General features: G+C 53.6%; 1 protein-coding gene across 1 annotated transcript in view; it reads right to left on the bottom strand.

The window, feature by feature from the left end:
* The window catches only part of CNTN4 (contactin 4), a 402,127-nt gene that overhangs the window by 28,844 nt on the left and 356,308 nt on the right, over positions 1-16,975 (bottom strand). Inside the window, exon 13 of the mRNA XM_081106270.1 lies at positions 3,935-4,062. Coding sequence (XP_080962396.1) covers positions 3,935-4,062 — 128 coding nt within the window. The remainder of the gene's footprint in view (positions 1-3,934; positions 4,063-16,975) is intronic.

Here is a 16,975-nt window from a genome sequence, read left to right as displayed (position 1 = left end):
CCAATGCACTGCTTATTATCCGCGGGGGGTCACACGGCCAATTCAGCAGAGACAGCACCGCCCGTGGCTCCGGATGCCGGAAGGATGCCGTGCTGGGCTCACTCCATGAAGTGGCCTCATCTTCTGTTGCCTTGTTTGTTTTGGTGATTTTGATTGATAAGCTCTCATTAGGAAATAAACCATCGATTTCATTCTACAATGGAGTGTTTTCCTTAAAAGAAAGCATTTGGATTAGGAGTTAAATAGCAGCAGTAGTAAGGCTTTCTCTGTCCTACAGCATCTGGGAGAGAAGCCGGAAGTCAGACCCACCGTGCGGGTGATTTTACTATAATATCTGACCACGTGGAAGGAGCCCCACCTCAGGTCTTCTTTTTAATTTGAGGTTGTATAGATAGAAAACGACATTTTTTTAAAACCAATACTTAATGGTCTCATTTCTACAATTAATGGTCTTCAAAATTTTTTTTGAAAAGATTTTTAAATTGATTTTTAGAGAGAGAGGAAGGGAGAGGGAGAGAGGAATATCGATGTGAGAGGAAACATCCATCAGCTGCCTCCTGCACACCCCCTCCCTGGGACTGAGCCCGCAACCGGGGCATGCGCCCAACCAGCGACCTCTCGGTGCACAGAAGGATGCCCAACCAATGGAGCCACACTGGCCAGGGCCGGTCTTTAACTGTGTATAGACTTCCAGAAAGCCTTTCCCCTCTGAATACACATTAAAATCTTCCTTAATAAAGCGTTACCAGTGCAACTAACACCCCATCACAACCTGTGATAGACCCTGAACTTGAATTTGTTGGTGCATGTGCAGAGTTCCCTGAGGTAGGACAAGGTTTCTCCATGTATGGTCTGGTGCCACCAGCTCGAGCGGGTCCAGGTCATTTTGGATGCAGTTCAGCAGGTAACTGTGGTAACAGCAGCCCCCTTTCACGCCCTGCCTCCCTTCAGGCCCAGGAGGGGATCCGAGGGGGTGGGTTGCTGTGACCACGTTATTGGGCTGAACAACACCGTGCTCCTCTTCCCTAGGCCCGACGCTGAGAAGCACCCGTCAGGTGGGGCCCGCACAGCGAGCACGTGTCACGCAGGGCGGGGCCTTACCTGCTGCAGAGAGACAATGGGTAGTAGCAGTGCTGCGTGTCAGCGCGGCCCCCTCCCTGCAGCTCCCAATCATGTAGACCCGCCAACCCTCTGTTCAAAGGCCGATATTATGCTTTGTGTTAGGAGTCAGGGGCGGGGGGAGGGGAGTCTCACTTGAGAACTGTTCTTGCTTAAAATTAAAACCACAACTGGCCAGCGTGGCTCCGTGGTTGAGTGTCGACCTATGGACCAGGAGGTCACGGTTCGATTCCCGGTCGGGGCACAGGCCCGGGTTGTGGGCTCCATCCCCAGTGTGAGGAGTGCAGGAGGCCACAGATCCATGATACTCTCTCATCATGGATGTTTCTATCTCTCTCTTCCTCTCCCTTCCTCTCGGAAATCAATAAAAATATAATAAAAAAATTAAAACCACAAACCCAAATCCTGAACACACTCTAAGCAGCTTGAAAAATGAAACCAGTGAGATGCAGGAAGTCAGACGAGGGATGGAATTGAGAGCCCCCTGGCGCCTGTCGGTCCTGCTGTCTGAAGCCCTTGCCCCAGGGGAAGGGGAGGATCTGCCCATCAGATGCTGGCGCCAGAGGTCGGCCCTAACCCTCCTGGCTCTGGGGCGGCTCAGTCCCGCCCGCTTCCCTCTCCTTGCCGACCCGTGGTGACCTCGCCGACCCGCGGTGACCTCGCCGACCCGCGGTGACCTCGCCGACCCGCGGTGACCTTGCTGACCTGCGATGACCTTGCCGACCCGTGGTGACCTTGCTGACCCGCGGTGACCTTGTCGACCCGCGGTGACCTTGCTGACCCGCGGTGACCTTGCCGACCTGCGGTGACCTTGCTGACCTGCGGTGACCTTGCTGACCCGCAGTGACCTTGCCGACCCACGGTGACCTTGCTGACCCGCGGTGACCTCGCCGACCCGCGGTGACCTTGCCGATCCGCAGTGACCTTGTCGACCCACGGTGACCTTGCTGACGGACACCGTCCGCACCATGGGGGCGGTTGGGGAGGAAGAGAATGGGCTTTAAAAGCGGTGTTAATGACAGAATCACAGGGACAGGTCAGAAACGGCTGTTCTGATGGCTGACCTTCTTTCCGATAAATTAGTCTCTTTGTAGCTTTCCAAGCTGAATGAAATCCAGGCCGGGTCCTGGTCAACTCCAGAGCCACACCGGCCAGGCAGGCATTGCCATTTTATTAAAACGTAACAACAGCTACTACTGTTTCCGAAGTCCCAGGCACGCACTAAACACGTAACATGGGTTATCTCAGCCACCGCAACATCCCACGTGTACGAGGTCAGCAATGCTTGTCGCCATGAAGGCTGGTTAGGTGTCCAATGTCCCAGGCCAGCAGATGGGAGATGTGAGGCCCAAAGTCAGATCTTTCTGACCCCAAGCCCGACCCTTAACTGCTGCTGAAGGCTGCGGCCTGCATAACATCTGCATGACTGACAGGTGCTCTGTGACAGGGCTCAGTGTGGCACCTCAGATGCCCGGGCCTGGCTGGTCCCTGGGTTCCCTTCCTGGCTGAGGGCTGCCCGGGGCCTGGCTGGTCCCTGGGCCCCCTTCCTGGCTGAGGTCACAGACATTAGCAAAGGGCTCTGCTGGAGTTTGTTTCACTAGGACCCTCTAAGCGCCTGCCCTTTGCCCTGTGAAGCAGAGAGAACATGTGATCAGATTCGCCGCTGCCATGGCCCCGAGTGGATAATTAATGGACTGAAGTCACGGAAGTCATTCTAAACACAGACCTACTCTGGCTCCGGGCTTTCCAATCTTCATCGGCGCAGACGTGTGTTTTTCGAATAAAAAGGCTTCCCCAGATGGTTGGACTTGTCCAACTTCCCACGTGACCCCGGACATGTAATCAAGCGATTCCTAAGCTTCCTCCGGAACCACCATTGAGGCCAATACCCTTCCTGGACATGCTTATTCGCCTGAGGCCCTCTCACTTCACAGAGGGCGCTACGCAGGGGCAAGAAGGGAGTCATGGGGCAGGGGGGGGGGTGGGGGGGGGCAGGCATCTCTCTTATGGAGAAACAGGAACACCAGTGAGAGTCCTGGTGCGGCAGGAAGAGCCAACGGGCACACGCACCAGGATTCCCGGGTTCACGTCCCTTCTGCTTCCCGTGACCTCGAGGGAGCCCCACCCTGAGCTCCACGTTCCTCGGTCAGAGCATCGCCAAGGGGCCTTCAACTCAGAAATTCTACGAGGAAGCGTGAGATAAAGCGGCAGAAAAGCAGATGACACGTCATTGAAAACCGCACCCCTCACAGCTCCCACTCGGGGCTCAGCCCAGCCCATCCGCCGGGTGCGGTGCTGGGAGCGTGAGGGACGACCAGGTGCATGGAAATTTCTATTCCCTCAAAACCGGCCATGCAGCGCAGAGGAGGCTGTTAGCAGATTAACCCACAGCCTCAGCCCCTAGGGCCCAGACGGCGCCCTCACGCATCGCCAACGTTGCTGCTGAAACTGTCGCTAAGACTGTGGCTTTGAGTTGTGGGCTTTCAGTGTTGGCCCTGTGTTCCCAGGCACGAGTCTGGAATCTACAGAGACTTGAGCTGTAATGAAAGGACTGGCGATACCGCGTGTCACAACACCATCCTGCACACGGGGCTGTGGTCCTCAGGGCAGTGGGGGTGATTCGGAAACGAGGGAGCCTTTCCGTCACATCCGTCCCCGACAGCCCCTCGGGACGATCCGTGGCAGCGTGTCTGCCACGACGAGTTAATTTAGAAGCAGCGACACCTGCACAGTGGGCTCTGAGCGATGCCACGTCTACAAACCACAGGACTAGGCAGGCAGACCTGCGTTCCCGCCGGCGACCTCCGGTCCTTACCCTTCACCACCAGGCTCCCCGTGCTGCTCGCCGTCCCGAAGTGGTTCGTGGCGACGCAGGTGTAACTCCCGGCGTCGGCTTTCGTCACATTGACGATCCTGAGGCTCCCGTCTTCCGAAATGGTGATTCTGAAAGCAAAGAGCATAAACCCCGTGGTGAGGCTACCTCGCAGGACCAACTGGCAGGTACAGTGGGGCCTTGACTTACGAGTGTCCCGACTAACGAGTTTTTTGAGATACCAGCTGTCTCTCGGCCGATGTTTTGCATTGAGTTGATAGAGTAATTTGAGTTAACGAGCTCCTTAACGAGCTCCTTAACGAGCTCGGTCTCGGAACGAATTAAACTCGTAAGTCAAGGCCCCACTGCATTGCTGTCGTCTTTCAAACGGTAAATCACGGTTCATCACTTGACAGTTTCCTCTTTTTTTTAAAAGTTTTAATTTGAGAAAAAGTTTTAATTTTTTAAATATGTCTTTCTTGACTTTAGAGAAAGGGAGAGGGAGAGAGAGCTAGAAACATGGATGAGAGAGAAACATGGATCGGCCACCTCCTGCACGCCCCCTAATGGGGATTGAGCCCCCAACCCAGAATTGAAAGGGTGACGGCTTGGTTCATGGGTTGACGCTCAACCACTGAGCCACCCCGGCCGGGCCCAATGATCTTTTAAAACACAAATTGGATTATTGGCTCGCACCCCTCACTCCCCAGACTCTAACCGCTTAGCACACCGGCCAGGACCCTGTTGTTTCTAGATGAGGTTTTGAAGTTTCCATTTCGTTTTAGTTTCCCCGCCTTCGCCTCTTGGCCGACCGGTAGCTACTAGCTTGATATTGAACTTGGTGCTCCTCCAAACACTCATGACCAGTGATCGAAGGAAATGAAAGGAACTGGAAGCGTAGATCCGCTCCTGGCTCCAAGCCGGGGGGTCTCTTTTGAAATCATTGATGGTATCAGAGAAAAGGAAAAATGACAAAGCAGAGAGGAGCAAAAATAAAAGCGGGAGCCGGGACTCCATTTTCCCCACACGGCGCATCACCTCCTGCAGGGAGAGGCGGCCCCCCCTCCGCCCCCATCCCCGGGGAGTTGGGACCCACAGAGGACGGGCAGATCTGGAATTCTGCCATAAATTGATTCACTCTCCCTTCGTCCGAGGCTCTGGGCTACAGACACAGAGGAGCTGGCCTCGTCAGTCCCATGAATCACAGCTGGTGGGGGACATGGGACCTTGAAAAATGCTGGCCTTTGCTTTGGGGCCCGAGTGACAGGTGACAAAAGCTGCACCTGCACCATAACACACCGCCTGCGGGAGGGCCGTCCCCTAAGGGGGACCGGGGTTTTCTGAGCAGTTCTGCCCAGAGGCCCCGGAGATGGGGAAGGGGCGGCGTGTCCTCGCCTGCCTCCGGGTCACAGGGACACGGCCCTTCTAAGAGAGGCCCTTTGACATACAACGTAGAGGGGATGATGGGTTCCTGTCTCCCTCTACACAGGCAAGCAAGGGACGGATCACCCTGTCCGGCTGGTGTGGCTCAGTGGTTGAGTGTCGAACTATGAACCAGGAGGTCATGATTTGATTCCCAGTCAGGGCACATGCCCAGGTTGTGTGCTTTATCCCCCATGAGGGGTGCGTAGGAGACAGCCAATCAATGATTCTCTCTCATCATTGATGTTTCTCTCTCTCTACCTCTCCCTTCCTCTCTGAAATCAAGAAAAAAAACAAACCTAAAAAGAGAACAACCACGTGTCTGGTCCAGGGGCAGAGATAGTGACTCAGGTATATCAGTGATCAGTGAAGTCTGACAAGGTGGGGGCGGGGGGGCGTATGGGTTAAAAAGAACAGACCGCTGTGAATCTGACCCAGTTAGAGCAAAGCACAGGATAATATCAGACCCTGTGTGCACCGCCTGTGTGTGCAGCGCCTGTGTCATGCCTGTGTTTGCACTGTGTGTGTGTGCAGCGCCTGTGTGTGTGCAGTTTGTATGTGCACTGCCTGTGTGTGACCTGTGTGTGCACCGCCTGTGTGTGTGCAGTGCCTGTGTGTGCAGCGCCTGTGTGCAGTTTGTATGTGCACCGCCTGTGTGTGCACCACCTGTGTGTGCACCGCCTGTGTGTGCTGGGCTTCCCCGCACACCTTTCTCTAAGAACCAGCACACTGCATTTCTCACAAATCTGGTCCATGAGGCTCTTGTGGGAAGGGGGAGCTTGGAAGGATGATGAAAGGAATGTAGTTAGGAATCCTGAAAGCAGGGGTCACCTCAAGCAACACACCAAATGTGCAGCAATTCTTTTCAAAGGCAGCGCAGGGAATTATTCAAATTGGGCAATGCTGATCACAACAAAACGAGATTGGCTGATATCTGCCCAACAAAGCCTGCCTTTGTCGCTTCATCTGTGCCCAGTATCTCAGGTCAGGGGACACAGAACTGTGAGACAGGGGTGCCTGTGGCCGGTGATCAGAGCGAGATAGGGAACTTAATAGAAATATTCTTTTGTGTGTGTGTGTGTGCACGCGCGCGCGTGGACCAAAGGTCCAAAACTAAGAAACAGAACGACCATTAACATTTATGAGTTACACGCAGGATGAAAAATCCGATGTTAACAGCGAGTTCAGCTCTTAACAATGAGGTGACCCGAATAGTAAGTGACGTGGGGAGACTCACTTGGCAGCGGTCAAATAGCCCAGGGAAAGCAGATGAAAAGAATGGAAGCCACAGGAGGTCTGCATAATGAGCAGCCGGCCATGAATTAGAGCTGCAATTAGACCCGTGTGCTCGGAACAGGGACCCTGGCTTCTCCTGCAGGCAAAGCGCTCAGGGGCTTCCGCACCTGCCTCCGGGATAGTGCAGGGGGCCCACAGGACAGCCCTGCCAGGGTCTCCTCCTCGCTGCTATTTAACACCCAGTTTGCAAGTTTTTACAGCGTCTTTTCTTGTTGTTGTTCATCTCACCTGAGGATATTTTTCCATTGATTTTTAGAGAGTGGAAGGGAGGGTGAGAGAGAGAGAGACGCATAGATTGGTCGCCTCCCACACAAGCCCCAACCAGGGCCGGGGATCGACCCTGCAACCCAGGCATGTGCCCTTGACCGGAATTGAACCCGGGACCCTTCAGTCCGCAGGCCGATGCTCTATCCACTGAGCCACACTGGCTAGGACTTCATAGCATTTTAGTCCCACTGCAGTCGGAATGCCCTGCCATTCCCGAAGTCCCTGTGGAAGAAGAAATCCCTAAAAGCTACTGGAAAGTGAAGTTCCCAGGGATGCTAAAACCTGAGAGGAACCATTTTCCTTCTGTGAAATTAAGCATTGCACTTTTCCACGGTGTCTTTCTGCAGGCGACGCGCTCCCAGGTTCCCACGGCTACCAAAGGACTTACCCCAAACCCTCCAGAATCCCACGCTGTTTTTAGGTTACGGGTACAAGCTGGCCCAGTTTGGGAAATGTTTGGCGAATGTACATTATGGTGTGCTGGGCTCCTGGCCGGCTCATGTGACATCCCCAAATCACTTCCAGGTCATTCACCAGGGTCAACCGTCGGGGGACAGGGAATGAAGGACAAGCACAGGCGTGTATGTTTATGCGAAAAGCCTGCCTGGGAAGGGGCTGTTGCAATATGCCTTCAGGTTTCTCTATCCATCGAGCCGTTCTTGGGCCATCCTGTGCCCCTGGGGCCACGGGCATCTCACAATAAGCCCAGAATCATTAGCTATGAAGAGATCGTCCTCTTCCTCATTTCTGCAGCCTCTCCGATGATAAGACGAGGGAACCCAAAGTCCTTTGGTCTTGGCCCGCTCCGTGTAGCCGGGGCGGCATCAGGCCACGGGCGTTCCTGGGCACCAGCCGCCTGCGAGGCTCCGGATGCGAGAGGAAAGCAGCCGCGCTGCTCTGGTCACGGGGCCCTTGTGGAGTGGATGTGGCCGGCTCACCTGTTGCACCTGGTGAATGGATGCGCCGAGGAGGTGACGTGCACCCGGGTGGAAAGTGGGGCCATCACTCTTCGGGAGGTGAGGGACCCCAAGTTAAACTCTCAGCTGTGTCATGAACGAGTGTTGAGTGAAAGAGAAATTGTTAGCTGTCTAAACCTTGGTTTCCTCATCAATAAATGAAGCACTGGGCCCGGCTGGCCGTGGCTCAGGGGTTGAGTGTCGACCTATGAACCAGGAGGTCACGGTTTGATTCCCTGTCAGGGCACACGCCTGGGTTGCCGGCTTGATCCCCAGTAGGGGGCGTGCAGGAGGCCGCCGATCCATGAGTCTCTCTCAGCATTGATGTTTCTCTCTCTCCCTCTCCCTTCCTCTCTGGAATCAATACAAATATACTTATAAAATATACGAAGCACTGAGTCACGTTAGGGACTTAAACAGCTTAACTGACAAGCAGGTGCTTAGAGCACTAAGCGTGCCGGGTTGCCCCAGGCTGGTGTTCCGGTGATGAGCCCGGGATCTCTGGGTCCTTTCTCCAAGACTGGCCCCTGGACCAGCGGTGCTGGGATGCCCGGGGGCTGCTAGGAAATGCAGAATCCCGGGCCCCAGCTCAGATGTTCTGAGTCAGAATTTTTATCTGAAAAACACTCCTCGATATCTGTATGCTCCTCAAAGTCAGAGACGCGCTGAGCCACATACGAGCGGACTTGGACTTGCAACGCGAGTCTCCCGGTTCTCAGAGGGCAATGCATGGGAGAATCGATACAGTCACTAAGCCGATTTAGTGGGAAAGAAATATAATTGGAAGACTGATTTATTCCCAGGGGCTGCTCGTCACTAATCGATGGCCCGAGACAATGTGGCTGCCCACTCCAACCGCCCTGTGAAGAATCAGCGGCCACCTTCCCCGTGTCCTCGCCCCGAGAGCCACCGTGGGCCCCCTCAGCTTCCACCCCCCAAGTCCCACCCTCCCATCCATTCCCGTGTGCTCCCGTCAGCGGCAGGCATTTCTGTCCATCGCCACCGAAGAATGCGGACACGTTCGCCCTGGGAAACAAAGGCCTCGGGGGGCCGGGGACCATGGGGACAGGAGAGGGCAGCCTTCCAATATTTAGAGAAATGTTTGAGAAATAAGCTGGGATTTCCCCTGCACCACACCAGGGAGCTGGCTTCCAATGCAACGACAAAACCTGTTTATGGATAAACATCTTGATAAAAATTCCCTAAGGGGTACAATTCTCCACAACAGGCATGAGCTTCTTGCTTTCTTTTTTAAAAAATTGATTGTAGAAAGAGCAAGGGGTGGGAGGGAGAGAGAGCGAGCAATGTGAGAGTGAAATATGGATCAGTTGCCTCCCACATGCGCCCCAACTGGGGATCGAACCCACAACCTTTTGGTGTACGGGACGATGCTCCACTCAACTGAGCCACCGGCCAGGGCAGCATGTTCCTTTCACTGGAGGCATGTCCAGCACGAGAGCTGGGCGGGCTAGCTTTCCTTGGGGGGCATTTACGAATCAGACCTCAGTGATGTTTAAGGTCCAACCACCCGATAGCTCCCAAGGTCCCAGTGACACCTCGCACGTAGTAACTTACGTTTTCAAAGGTAATTGTCTCTGACATGCTTCTGCCAGTACATGCCCCCCGAGTTGGAACAGACTCTGAAGAAACAGGCCCCGGGTTTTATAGGAGGTGCCACTAAAGGCAGGGAGACAAAGATTTCCAATATCAAATAGACTGAAAACGTTGGAGCATGTTTTCTAGGCCAGTTTCTCTTTAGAAAAGGTTTCTCAAAGGTTTTTCTGTGCAGATGGCTTTGTTTCCACCCTCAAAGCGTGACGCCGTGGCTCAACCACCGTCTGGCCACTGCGTTCTCTCCAGGCCTCGCTGACAGCACTGCAAAGAGTAGCCACAGCCCGTTTCTCCCCAGCTATCACACAGAGCTGCTCTGCGTGGCCTAGAGGGTGGCTGTGTTCTATTGTTGAGGAGGTTTGGTTCAGGGATGGGTACATCAGCTCCAGCGGGAATTCAGTAACACTTTATAAAGTAGGCACTGAGGCAAATAAAAATATTTTTATGTTTGTGTAAGCCATGCGTGCTCTCAAGGGTGGTCACTTGCGATACTGAAGCTATTTCTATAGTTGCTGAAAAACTACTGTGGAAGACACTGTCCATTGTATTGTTTGAAGATGTGCATCAGCTAGTTATCACTGCATAACAAATACTGCCCCCCCCCCCCCACACACACATACACACACAAGCTCTGTTGCTTAAGTGACAAGCATTTCTTTGGTTTACATGCTAAGAGTTGGCTGGGGCGCCAGGTGTGACTGGGCCATGTGTCTCTTCCTTATCCAGCAGGCTTCCTGGACCTTGTTTGCATGGCGGTGACAGGTCTTGAAAAGCAGCCAGGGAAGGCTCCAGTGTGCAAGCACTTTTGCAGCAGTCACGTGCATACATTTTGCTAACATTCCACTGGCCAAAGCAAGTCCCATGGCCAAGCTCAGGGTCAAGGTGGGAGAGCGCTGACAAAGGGCATGGGTCTAGGTAAGTTAAAAATACAATCAAACTGCTTCTGGATTCAAGGAATGCAGTTAATTTATGATTTAATATCAGAAGAAAGTCATCTCTTTTCAAGACTATTTTTCAGGTAATGAATTTTACTGGCTCACTGATTTCCCTTTTGGCTTGTGATACTAGGAAGCTCAAAATATTAATATGTATTTAGTTAAAATCATTATTTTTTTTAAAAATATATTTTATTGATTTTTTACAGAGAGGAAGGGAGAGAGATAGAGAGTTAGAAACATCGATGAGAGAGAAACATCGATCAGCTGCCTCCTGCACATCTCCTACTGGGGATGTGCCCGCAACCCACGTACATGCCCTTGACTGGAATCGAACCTGGGACCTTTCAGTCTGCAGGCTGACGCTCTATCCACTGAGCCAAACCGGTTTCGGCAAGTTAAATCATTATTAATGTATTAAAGGCCCAGTGCACGAAATTTTGCACTCAGGGGCAGGGGGTCCCTCAGCCCGGCCTGCACCCTCTTGCAGTCCGGGAGCCCTTGGGGGATGTCCGACTGCAGCTTAGGCCCGCTCCCCTATGGGTGCGCACTAACTGCCAGGTGGCAGCTCCTTCATTGAGCGTCTGCCCCCTGGTGGTCAGTGTGCAGCATAGCGACCGGTCGTTCTGCTGTTTGGTCAATATGCATATTAGCCTTTTATTATATAGGATGTTTTCCTCTTCTTCTACATGGTCTAAATGTTCTACTTTAATAACCGGGTTGTATATATCTTGTATTTTAAGCTGCCTCAAGTATTTTTTGTTCTTGTTTTTGAGAGAGCTAGATGAGCAAAAAATACTTATATGTAGTTAAGGTTTAGAGAGGGAGGTTCTGTGTTTTAAAGGGCCATCGATCCTTATTACAAATGACATTCTCCTAGTTCTACCATGAACCAAAGTGACAGGTGTACGCCTCAACCCGTTTTTCAAGGAATTATCTCAAACCAATTTCCTCTCGGGATGGAGCCTTGAACAACCTCCACAGGTTCAAAAAGAGAAACCTTTTATAATTCAGAGCCTACACCTCCAAAGGTGACAGATGCAAAGAAAATTCAGCTGAAAATGAAGCTCTTCATTTCATTTCGAAATATCTTCTTCTGAGGGTATCAGGAGACACATTTCAAAGGCTTTTGAAGGCAGAGCCGCAGAGGTGCGTGACCGGGTCTGGGGCACGATGCCCGAGCCTGGGCTGTTGCATTTGATATACTCACTTGAAGCATTTTCATGGAAGTTGTACCAAAGTTAAATAGAACCAGAAAGTTACTTAAGCTGGTTTAACATTTCCCATTTATTTCCTCTCTACTGACAGCAAACTCTCAAAGCTGGTGAGAGAAAAGAATTCATGGGTGGGAGGTGTCTTTGGGGGAATTTCTCTCTGGAAGAAGCCAGAGGATTTTCACAGATCCCAAAGTATTTCTGATGAGCCCAAGATTTCTTTTTGATAAATCAGTCACTCAGAAATAAACAGGATGGGTCTGAAGATAAAGGACCAGTTCTTCTCATGACCTGTGTGATGGGCTAGGCATCCAATCTACTGGGAGGACATGATTTATATTAAAACTGGAGGCCTGGTGCACGAAATTCATGCATAGGTATGTTCCCTAGGCCTGGCCAGTGATCAGGGCTGATTGGGACCTTCCGGTTGCCGGCCAGGGCCTCCCTTCCCTGGCTGCTGGCCGGGGCCTTCCACCATTCCGTGCTGCCCCTGGTGGTCAGTGCATGTTATAGTGAGTGATTGGTCTCCCAGTTGAACTCCCGCGGGGACGACTTGCCTATTAGGCTTTTATATCTGTAATAATAAGAGCATAATATGCTAATTAGACTGGACGACCTTCGGGACAAAGCTTGCAAGGGAAGCCGGTGTCGGCAACCAGGGGAAGGAAGGCCCACTCTTCCATGAATTTTGTGCATTGGGCCTCTAGTTTATAGATAATGAGAAGATTGTGGATACCAAATCTGAAAACCCAGGGAGCATTCCTCAATGCTGTGTACAAGATCCGTGCAGAGAGAGAAATGTGACACAGCTTCTAGCCAAGTCACAACCAGCCTGAAGAATTCGCAAACCCTCGTGTGGCCCTGAGGATGGGTCCCATCACACTGAAACAGGATTGCGTATTTAGCCTTTTGTTTTGTTTTGTTTTGTTTTGTTCATCCTCACCCGAGGATATTTCCCCATTAATTTTTTAGGGAAAGTGGAAGGGAGGGAGGGAGACACAGAGAGAGAAACATCAATGTGGGAGAGACACATTGATTGGTTGCCTCCTGCCTGTGTCCTGACCAGCCTGCAACTGAGGTATGTGCCCTTGACCGGAATAGAAACTGGGACCCTTTAGTCAGTGGGCTGATGCTCTATCCACTGAGCCAAATCGGCTAGGGCTGGGCTTATTTATTCTTAGAAAACTGGCTCTAAAATTGTTGTCTAGGGTGTAGGCATAGCACTTGACAATGAGGTTGCTGCAGAACAGCATGTGAACGATGAGCTGATGGACTGATGACCCCATTAATCAGCCAGTTCCCTCAATAGCCTACAGAGCTCGCCTGCGTCCCTCTCTTGTCACCGAGAGGAAGGGCAGGTTCTGTTTTGAGGTTGAAACACTTTGTGCCCAGGATGGAGCTCTAAGACCCAGCAGATGCTGAATATTCTGTTCTAGAGTTTGGAGAGGAACCTGGCTTGGAAACATACAGTTGGACTACTGATGAGGTGCAGGTAAGACACCTCCGAAGAGGGGACAGACAGACAAGAAGCCAAACACTGGCCCTGGATCAGCTGGGAGGTTGCAGAGATGGGGATCCAAGCGACACACCTGAGAAGGAGGGGCCGGGGCCGGAGGAAAACCAGGGTCTTGGATGAGAGTCACAATGGGAGGCCGAGGAACGCGTCCTGGTCAACGGTGACCTTCACTGAAGGTCACTGACTGTAACACCAGTGGCTTCGGGGTGGGGAGAGGCTTCTGGTCAGGGCTGCCCGGTCGATGGTGGCACTTTTCAAAGATATGGGGGCCCAGCGCGGACACGTGGAGGGGAGGGTGGGAAGTGGGCGCAGAGCTGGACACGCTGAGTCTGAGATCACATGGGACCTCGATGTGATGGAGTTTTGCTACAAAACTATCCTAAACAGGCAAATGAATTCATTAGAAGGAAAAGGAAAGCCTTTTGTCCCAGAGCTTTTTGGATTTCAAGACACAAATCCGGGATCGCGGGCAGGGAAGGGGGCTCGGGGGGCCTGGTGCATGATGGGGAGTCAAGAGACTCACTTCCCGGTCTGCTCCCTGTTACCTGGCCTGTTTCCCTCCAAGTCCTGATACCACGGAGGCCACAGAGAGCAGCAGGCGCCCTGCCCAGGCCCTGCCTGTGTTCTGTCCTCTTTCACGAGGTTCAGCCCCTCCCAACCTCCCCTCCGCCCCCGCCCCCCCCCCCCGGCCCCAGGCTCTGGGGGCTTCACCGTGGGTAGGTTTGCAGGTGTCAGAGGGTGTCACATGACCGATGCAATGGGTCCAACGGGAACGTGGCCGCCAGCCCCAGCCCCAGCTCAGGGAGGGAACAGCTGCCCGGAGTTTCTAGGTCAGGAGCCTCTCACACAGCCGCACCGAGCGCCTTCTGCAGGGACGAGTTTAATTAAGACAACAGATGTCACTACGGCGCGGTCCTAGTGGGCCCGGCTTAATTGGACACTCCTTCACCCGCTGCGCCGGGTCCAGACCAGTCCAGACACCCACTTCCCGAGCGGGAGGTCTTGTGTGTTTCCCCCTGCAATTACATGGCACACGCAGCACACCGGGTGGGCATTCGCTACCAAGAGGCGGCCTTAAGGGCACTGGAGTTTCACATAAACGATGATGTTCGGACAGGACCGTTTCCTGGTGTCAAAGGCAGGTTGAATGTTTGGCTTCAGGAGCAAAGACAGGCTGAGAAGCACGCAGGAGAAACGGCGAGAAAACCTCACGGTGGCCAGGGGGTGGGGGTGGGGGGGTGGGGAATGAAGCCGGGTGTTTATAATGGGAGAGGCTCTGGCGTTCAGATGTTAAAATCGTCTGGAAAGAGGGATGATTGACAAGCTGCCACCGCGTCTGCATGACGGAGGAACAGAGACCGAGAGAGAGGAAAGCAGCGGGTATCAGCAGGGTCTCTGGGGAGACCGAGCACCGAGGTTCTACTATTGAAGCCTCCACGGGAAAAGGCAAAGGCCCCCGAGCGGGTTGTCAGCAAACGGGGTCTCGGCCAGCCTCCCCCCGCGAGCCCGAGGGATTGCTAACCTGCCTGTCCCCCAAACTGTCCCCCAAACTGTCTCCCAACTGTCCCAGTGCCACCAGGGCCAGAGCAGAGCTGGGGGCCACTGCCACCGGGGCCCCGCGGGGAAGACGACGGGCCAGGGGTGAGAGCAAGTTCTCAGGACGTGCTGTGTGCTGTCCGTACACTTGAAAAGAGGCGCATTCATGATGCTATAGAGACACACCCCTTTTTCTTTTCTTTTTTCATACATATGTTTTCGCCCTGCCGCTCTGGCTCCGTGGTTGAACGTCAACCTATGAACCAGAAGGTCATGGTTCAATTCCCAGTCAGGGCACATGCCCGGGTTGTGGGCTCGATCCCCAGTGTGGGGCGTGCAAGAGGCAGCTGATCAGTGATTCTCATCATTGATGTTTCTCCCTCCCTCTCCTTCTCCCTCTCTGAAATCAATAAAAACATATTTTAAAAAAATAAAGCTTTGTCCAGCCCTAATACTCTTGCTCTGCAATCCTCTACATCAAGCATGTCAAACTCGTGGCCCGTGTGCCGCGTGCCTTGTGTACTTGGCCCGTGTTAGCCTTTGAGTTTGACATGCTTGCTCTACAGTGGAGCTATCCCCAAGGCCCTAACACACTCACACCAGGGACCACAATCTCTCCATGAAAGATATACATCCTCTAAGGAGACGGGGCCTCGGGACCCTCCATGTAATACACTCCCCGCCTGGACTGGAAAGAGAAGTGGAGGGTGATTTCTGGGTTTCTGGCTAGAGCAACCAGAGGGAGATGAGGAAGCAGAGGTTTCGGGGGGAGGCTGGTGGCCAGGCACGGTCTGTATGGGGTGCGGGGAGCCCCACTGCTCAGGCAGGATCGGGGCTGCAGACGCACCCCGGGAGCTGTCCGCGTGGACTGTGTGTAAGCCGTGGGAGGAGGGGGGCTGCCCGGGGTGAGTGGAGGCAGGAGAGGGCAGAGGAGGCGAAGGGGGAGGAGGAAGATGCACTAAATGAGGATCCGGGGAAAGGGAGGAGGCGGGCGAGGCGTGCGATGAAGACACAGCAGGGTGGCCCGGGAGCCGCGTCCTTGAGAAAACGAGAAGGGTCACCCTCGCTTTAAAGCTCGTTGTTTCTTCTGAGTCAGAACATACTGAATTCGCCCGAAAGCATTTTCTTGGTGTTAAGAGCAGTCAGCCTCATTGCTTCGGTAACAACTTCACGCACCCTTCGGACACACCGCCTCTCCGGAATAAAACGCTTCAGAGCAAATCCGTCGCCGGAGAGGCATGTGTGGCGGGGATGGAGGACACCAAAGGCGCCCGCCGAGTCCCAGCCGCCTCCGATCGCACGGCCGGCTGCAGGGGGCGGTCCCGGCGTCCTTCCTCACCCCACCCTCACCCCAGGGCCACTTGAGGAGATCGTGGTCAAGGCCGTACGTAGCCCGTGAAACTCCTGGACCCCCCTTCCAGGCTCACTTCTCCGTGCCTTTCCCACCCTCGCCTCCTCCCGCAGCTGGACGGGCCATCCTCCCCCCAGTATCTGATCCCGGGCCAGTACCCCTGCCTCCTTAAGAATCCCCTCCCCTCCCCACACCTTTACTGCCTTCTTTACCAGGTGGATTTCCTCGGCTCCCAGTGCCCCCACTGCCCTCCCTCCTAGTAAGATCCTTGCCACAGCGGGCGCTCCGGCCCAGGGCACCCCGTCTGTCCGCACAAAGTCCTCCCTGCACCAGCGGCCTATCTCCCAGCCTGCAGAGCTCCCAATCATCAAAAGTGCTTATTTCCAGGTTATTTCTTTAAAAAAATATTTTTTCCTTTATTGATTTTTAGAGAGATGGGGGAGGGAGAGGGAGAGAGAAACATTCATGAGATCAGCTGCCTCCTACACGTCCCCTACTGGGGGTAGAGCCCACAACCCGGCCTGTGCCATGACTGGGGAACCAAACCAGTGACCTCTTGGTTCCTGGGTCAACGCTCAACTGCTGAGCCACGCCGAGGACCCTGCCGGACCCTGAGCCTCCCTCCCTGCACGTCCCTCGCGCTGCCACACGCGTCTGCGTGGACTGGATCGCCTTCATCCATGTGCGCAAATACTGCCGCAACAGCGGGAGTTTATAAAACCTCCACAAGGAGGCCGTGCGATTTCCATCTTCTCTCTCCTCCTCCGACTGCATGAGACGGTTTATAATTTTTATAGCCATCACATTGAAATGAACCCCCTGCGTACACATGGGTCGCTGTCTTGTTTTGCTGGTTTCGCAGAGTCTGCGGGGAGAGGCTGCCTTTAGGGGGAGGACTTACTCAAACCCGAGTATAAACTCTCAGCGCCCTTCCCTGCAG

Source organism: Myotis nattereri (genome assembly GCF_964212035.1).
Source record: "Myotis nattereri genome assembly, chromosome: 14".
Classification (NCBI taxonomy): domain Eukaryota; kingdom Metazoa; phylum Chordata; class Mammalia; order Chiroptera; family Vespertilionidae; genus Myotis; species Myotis nattereri.
Note: the sequence above shows the minus strand (reverse complement) of the source record. Positions and strands in the feature narration are given on the sequence as shown.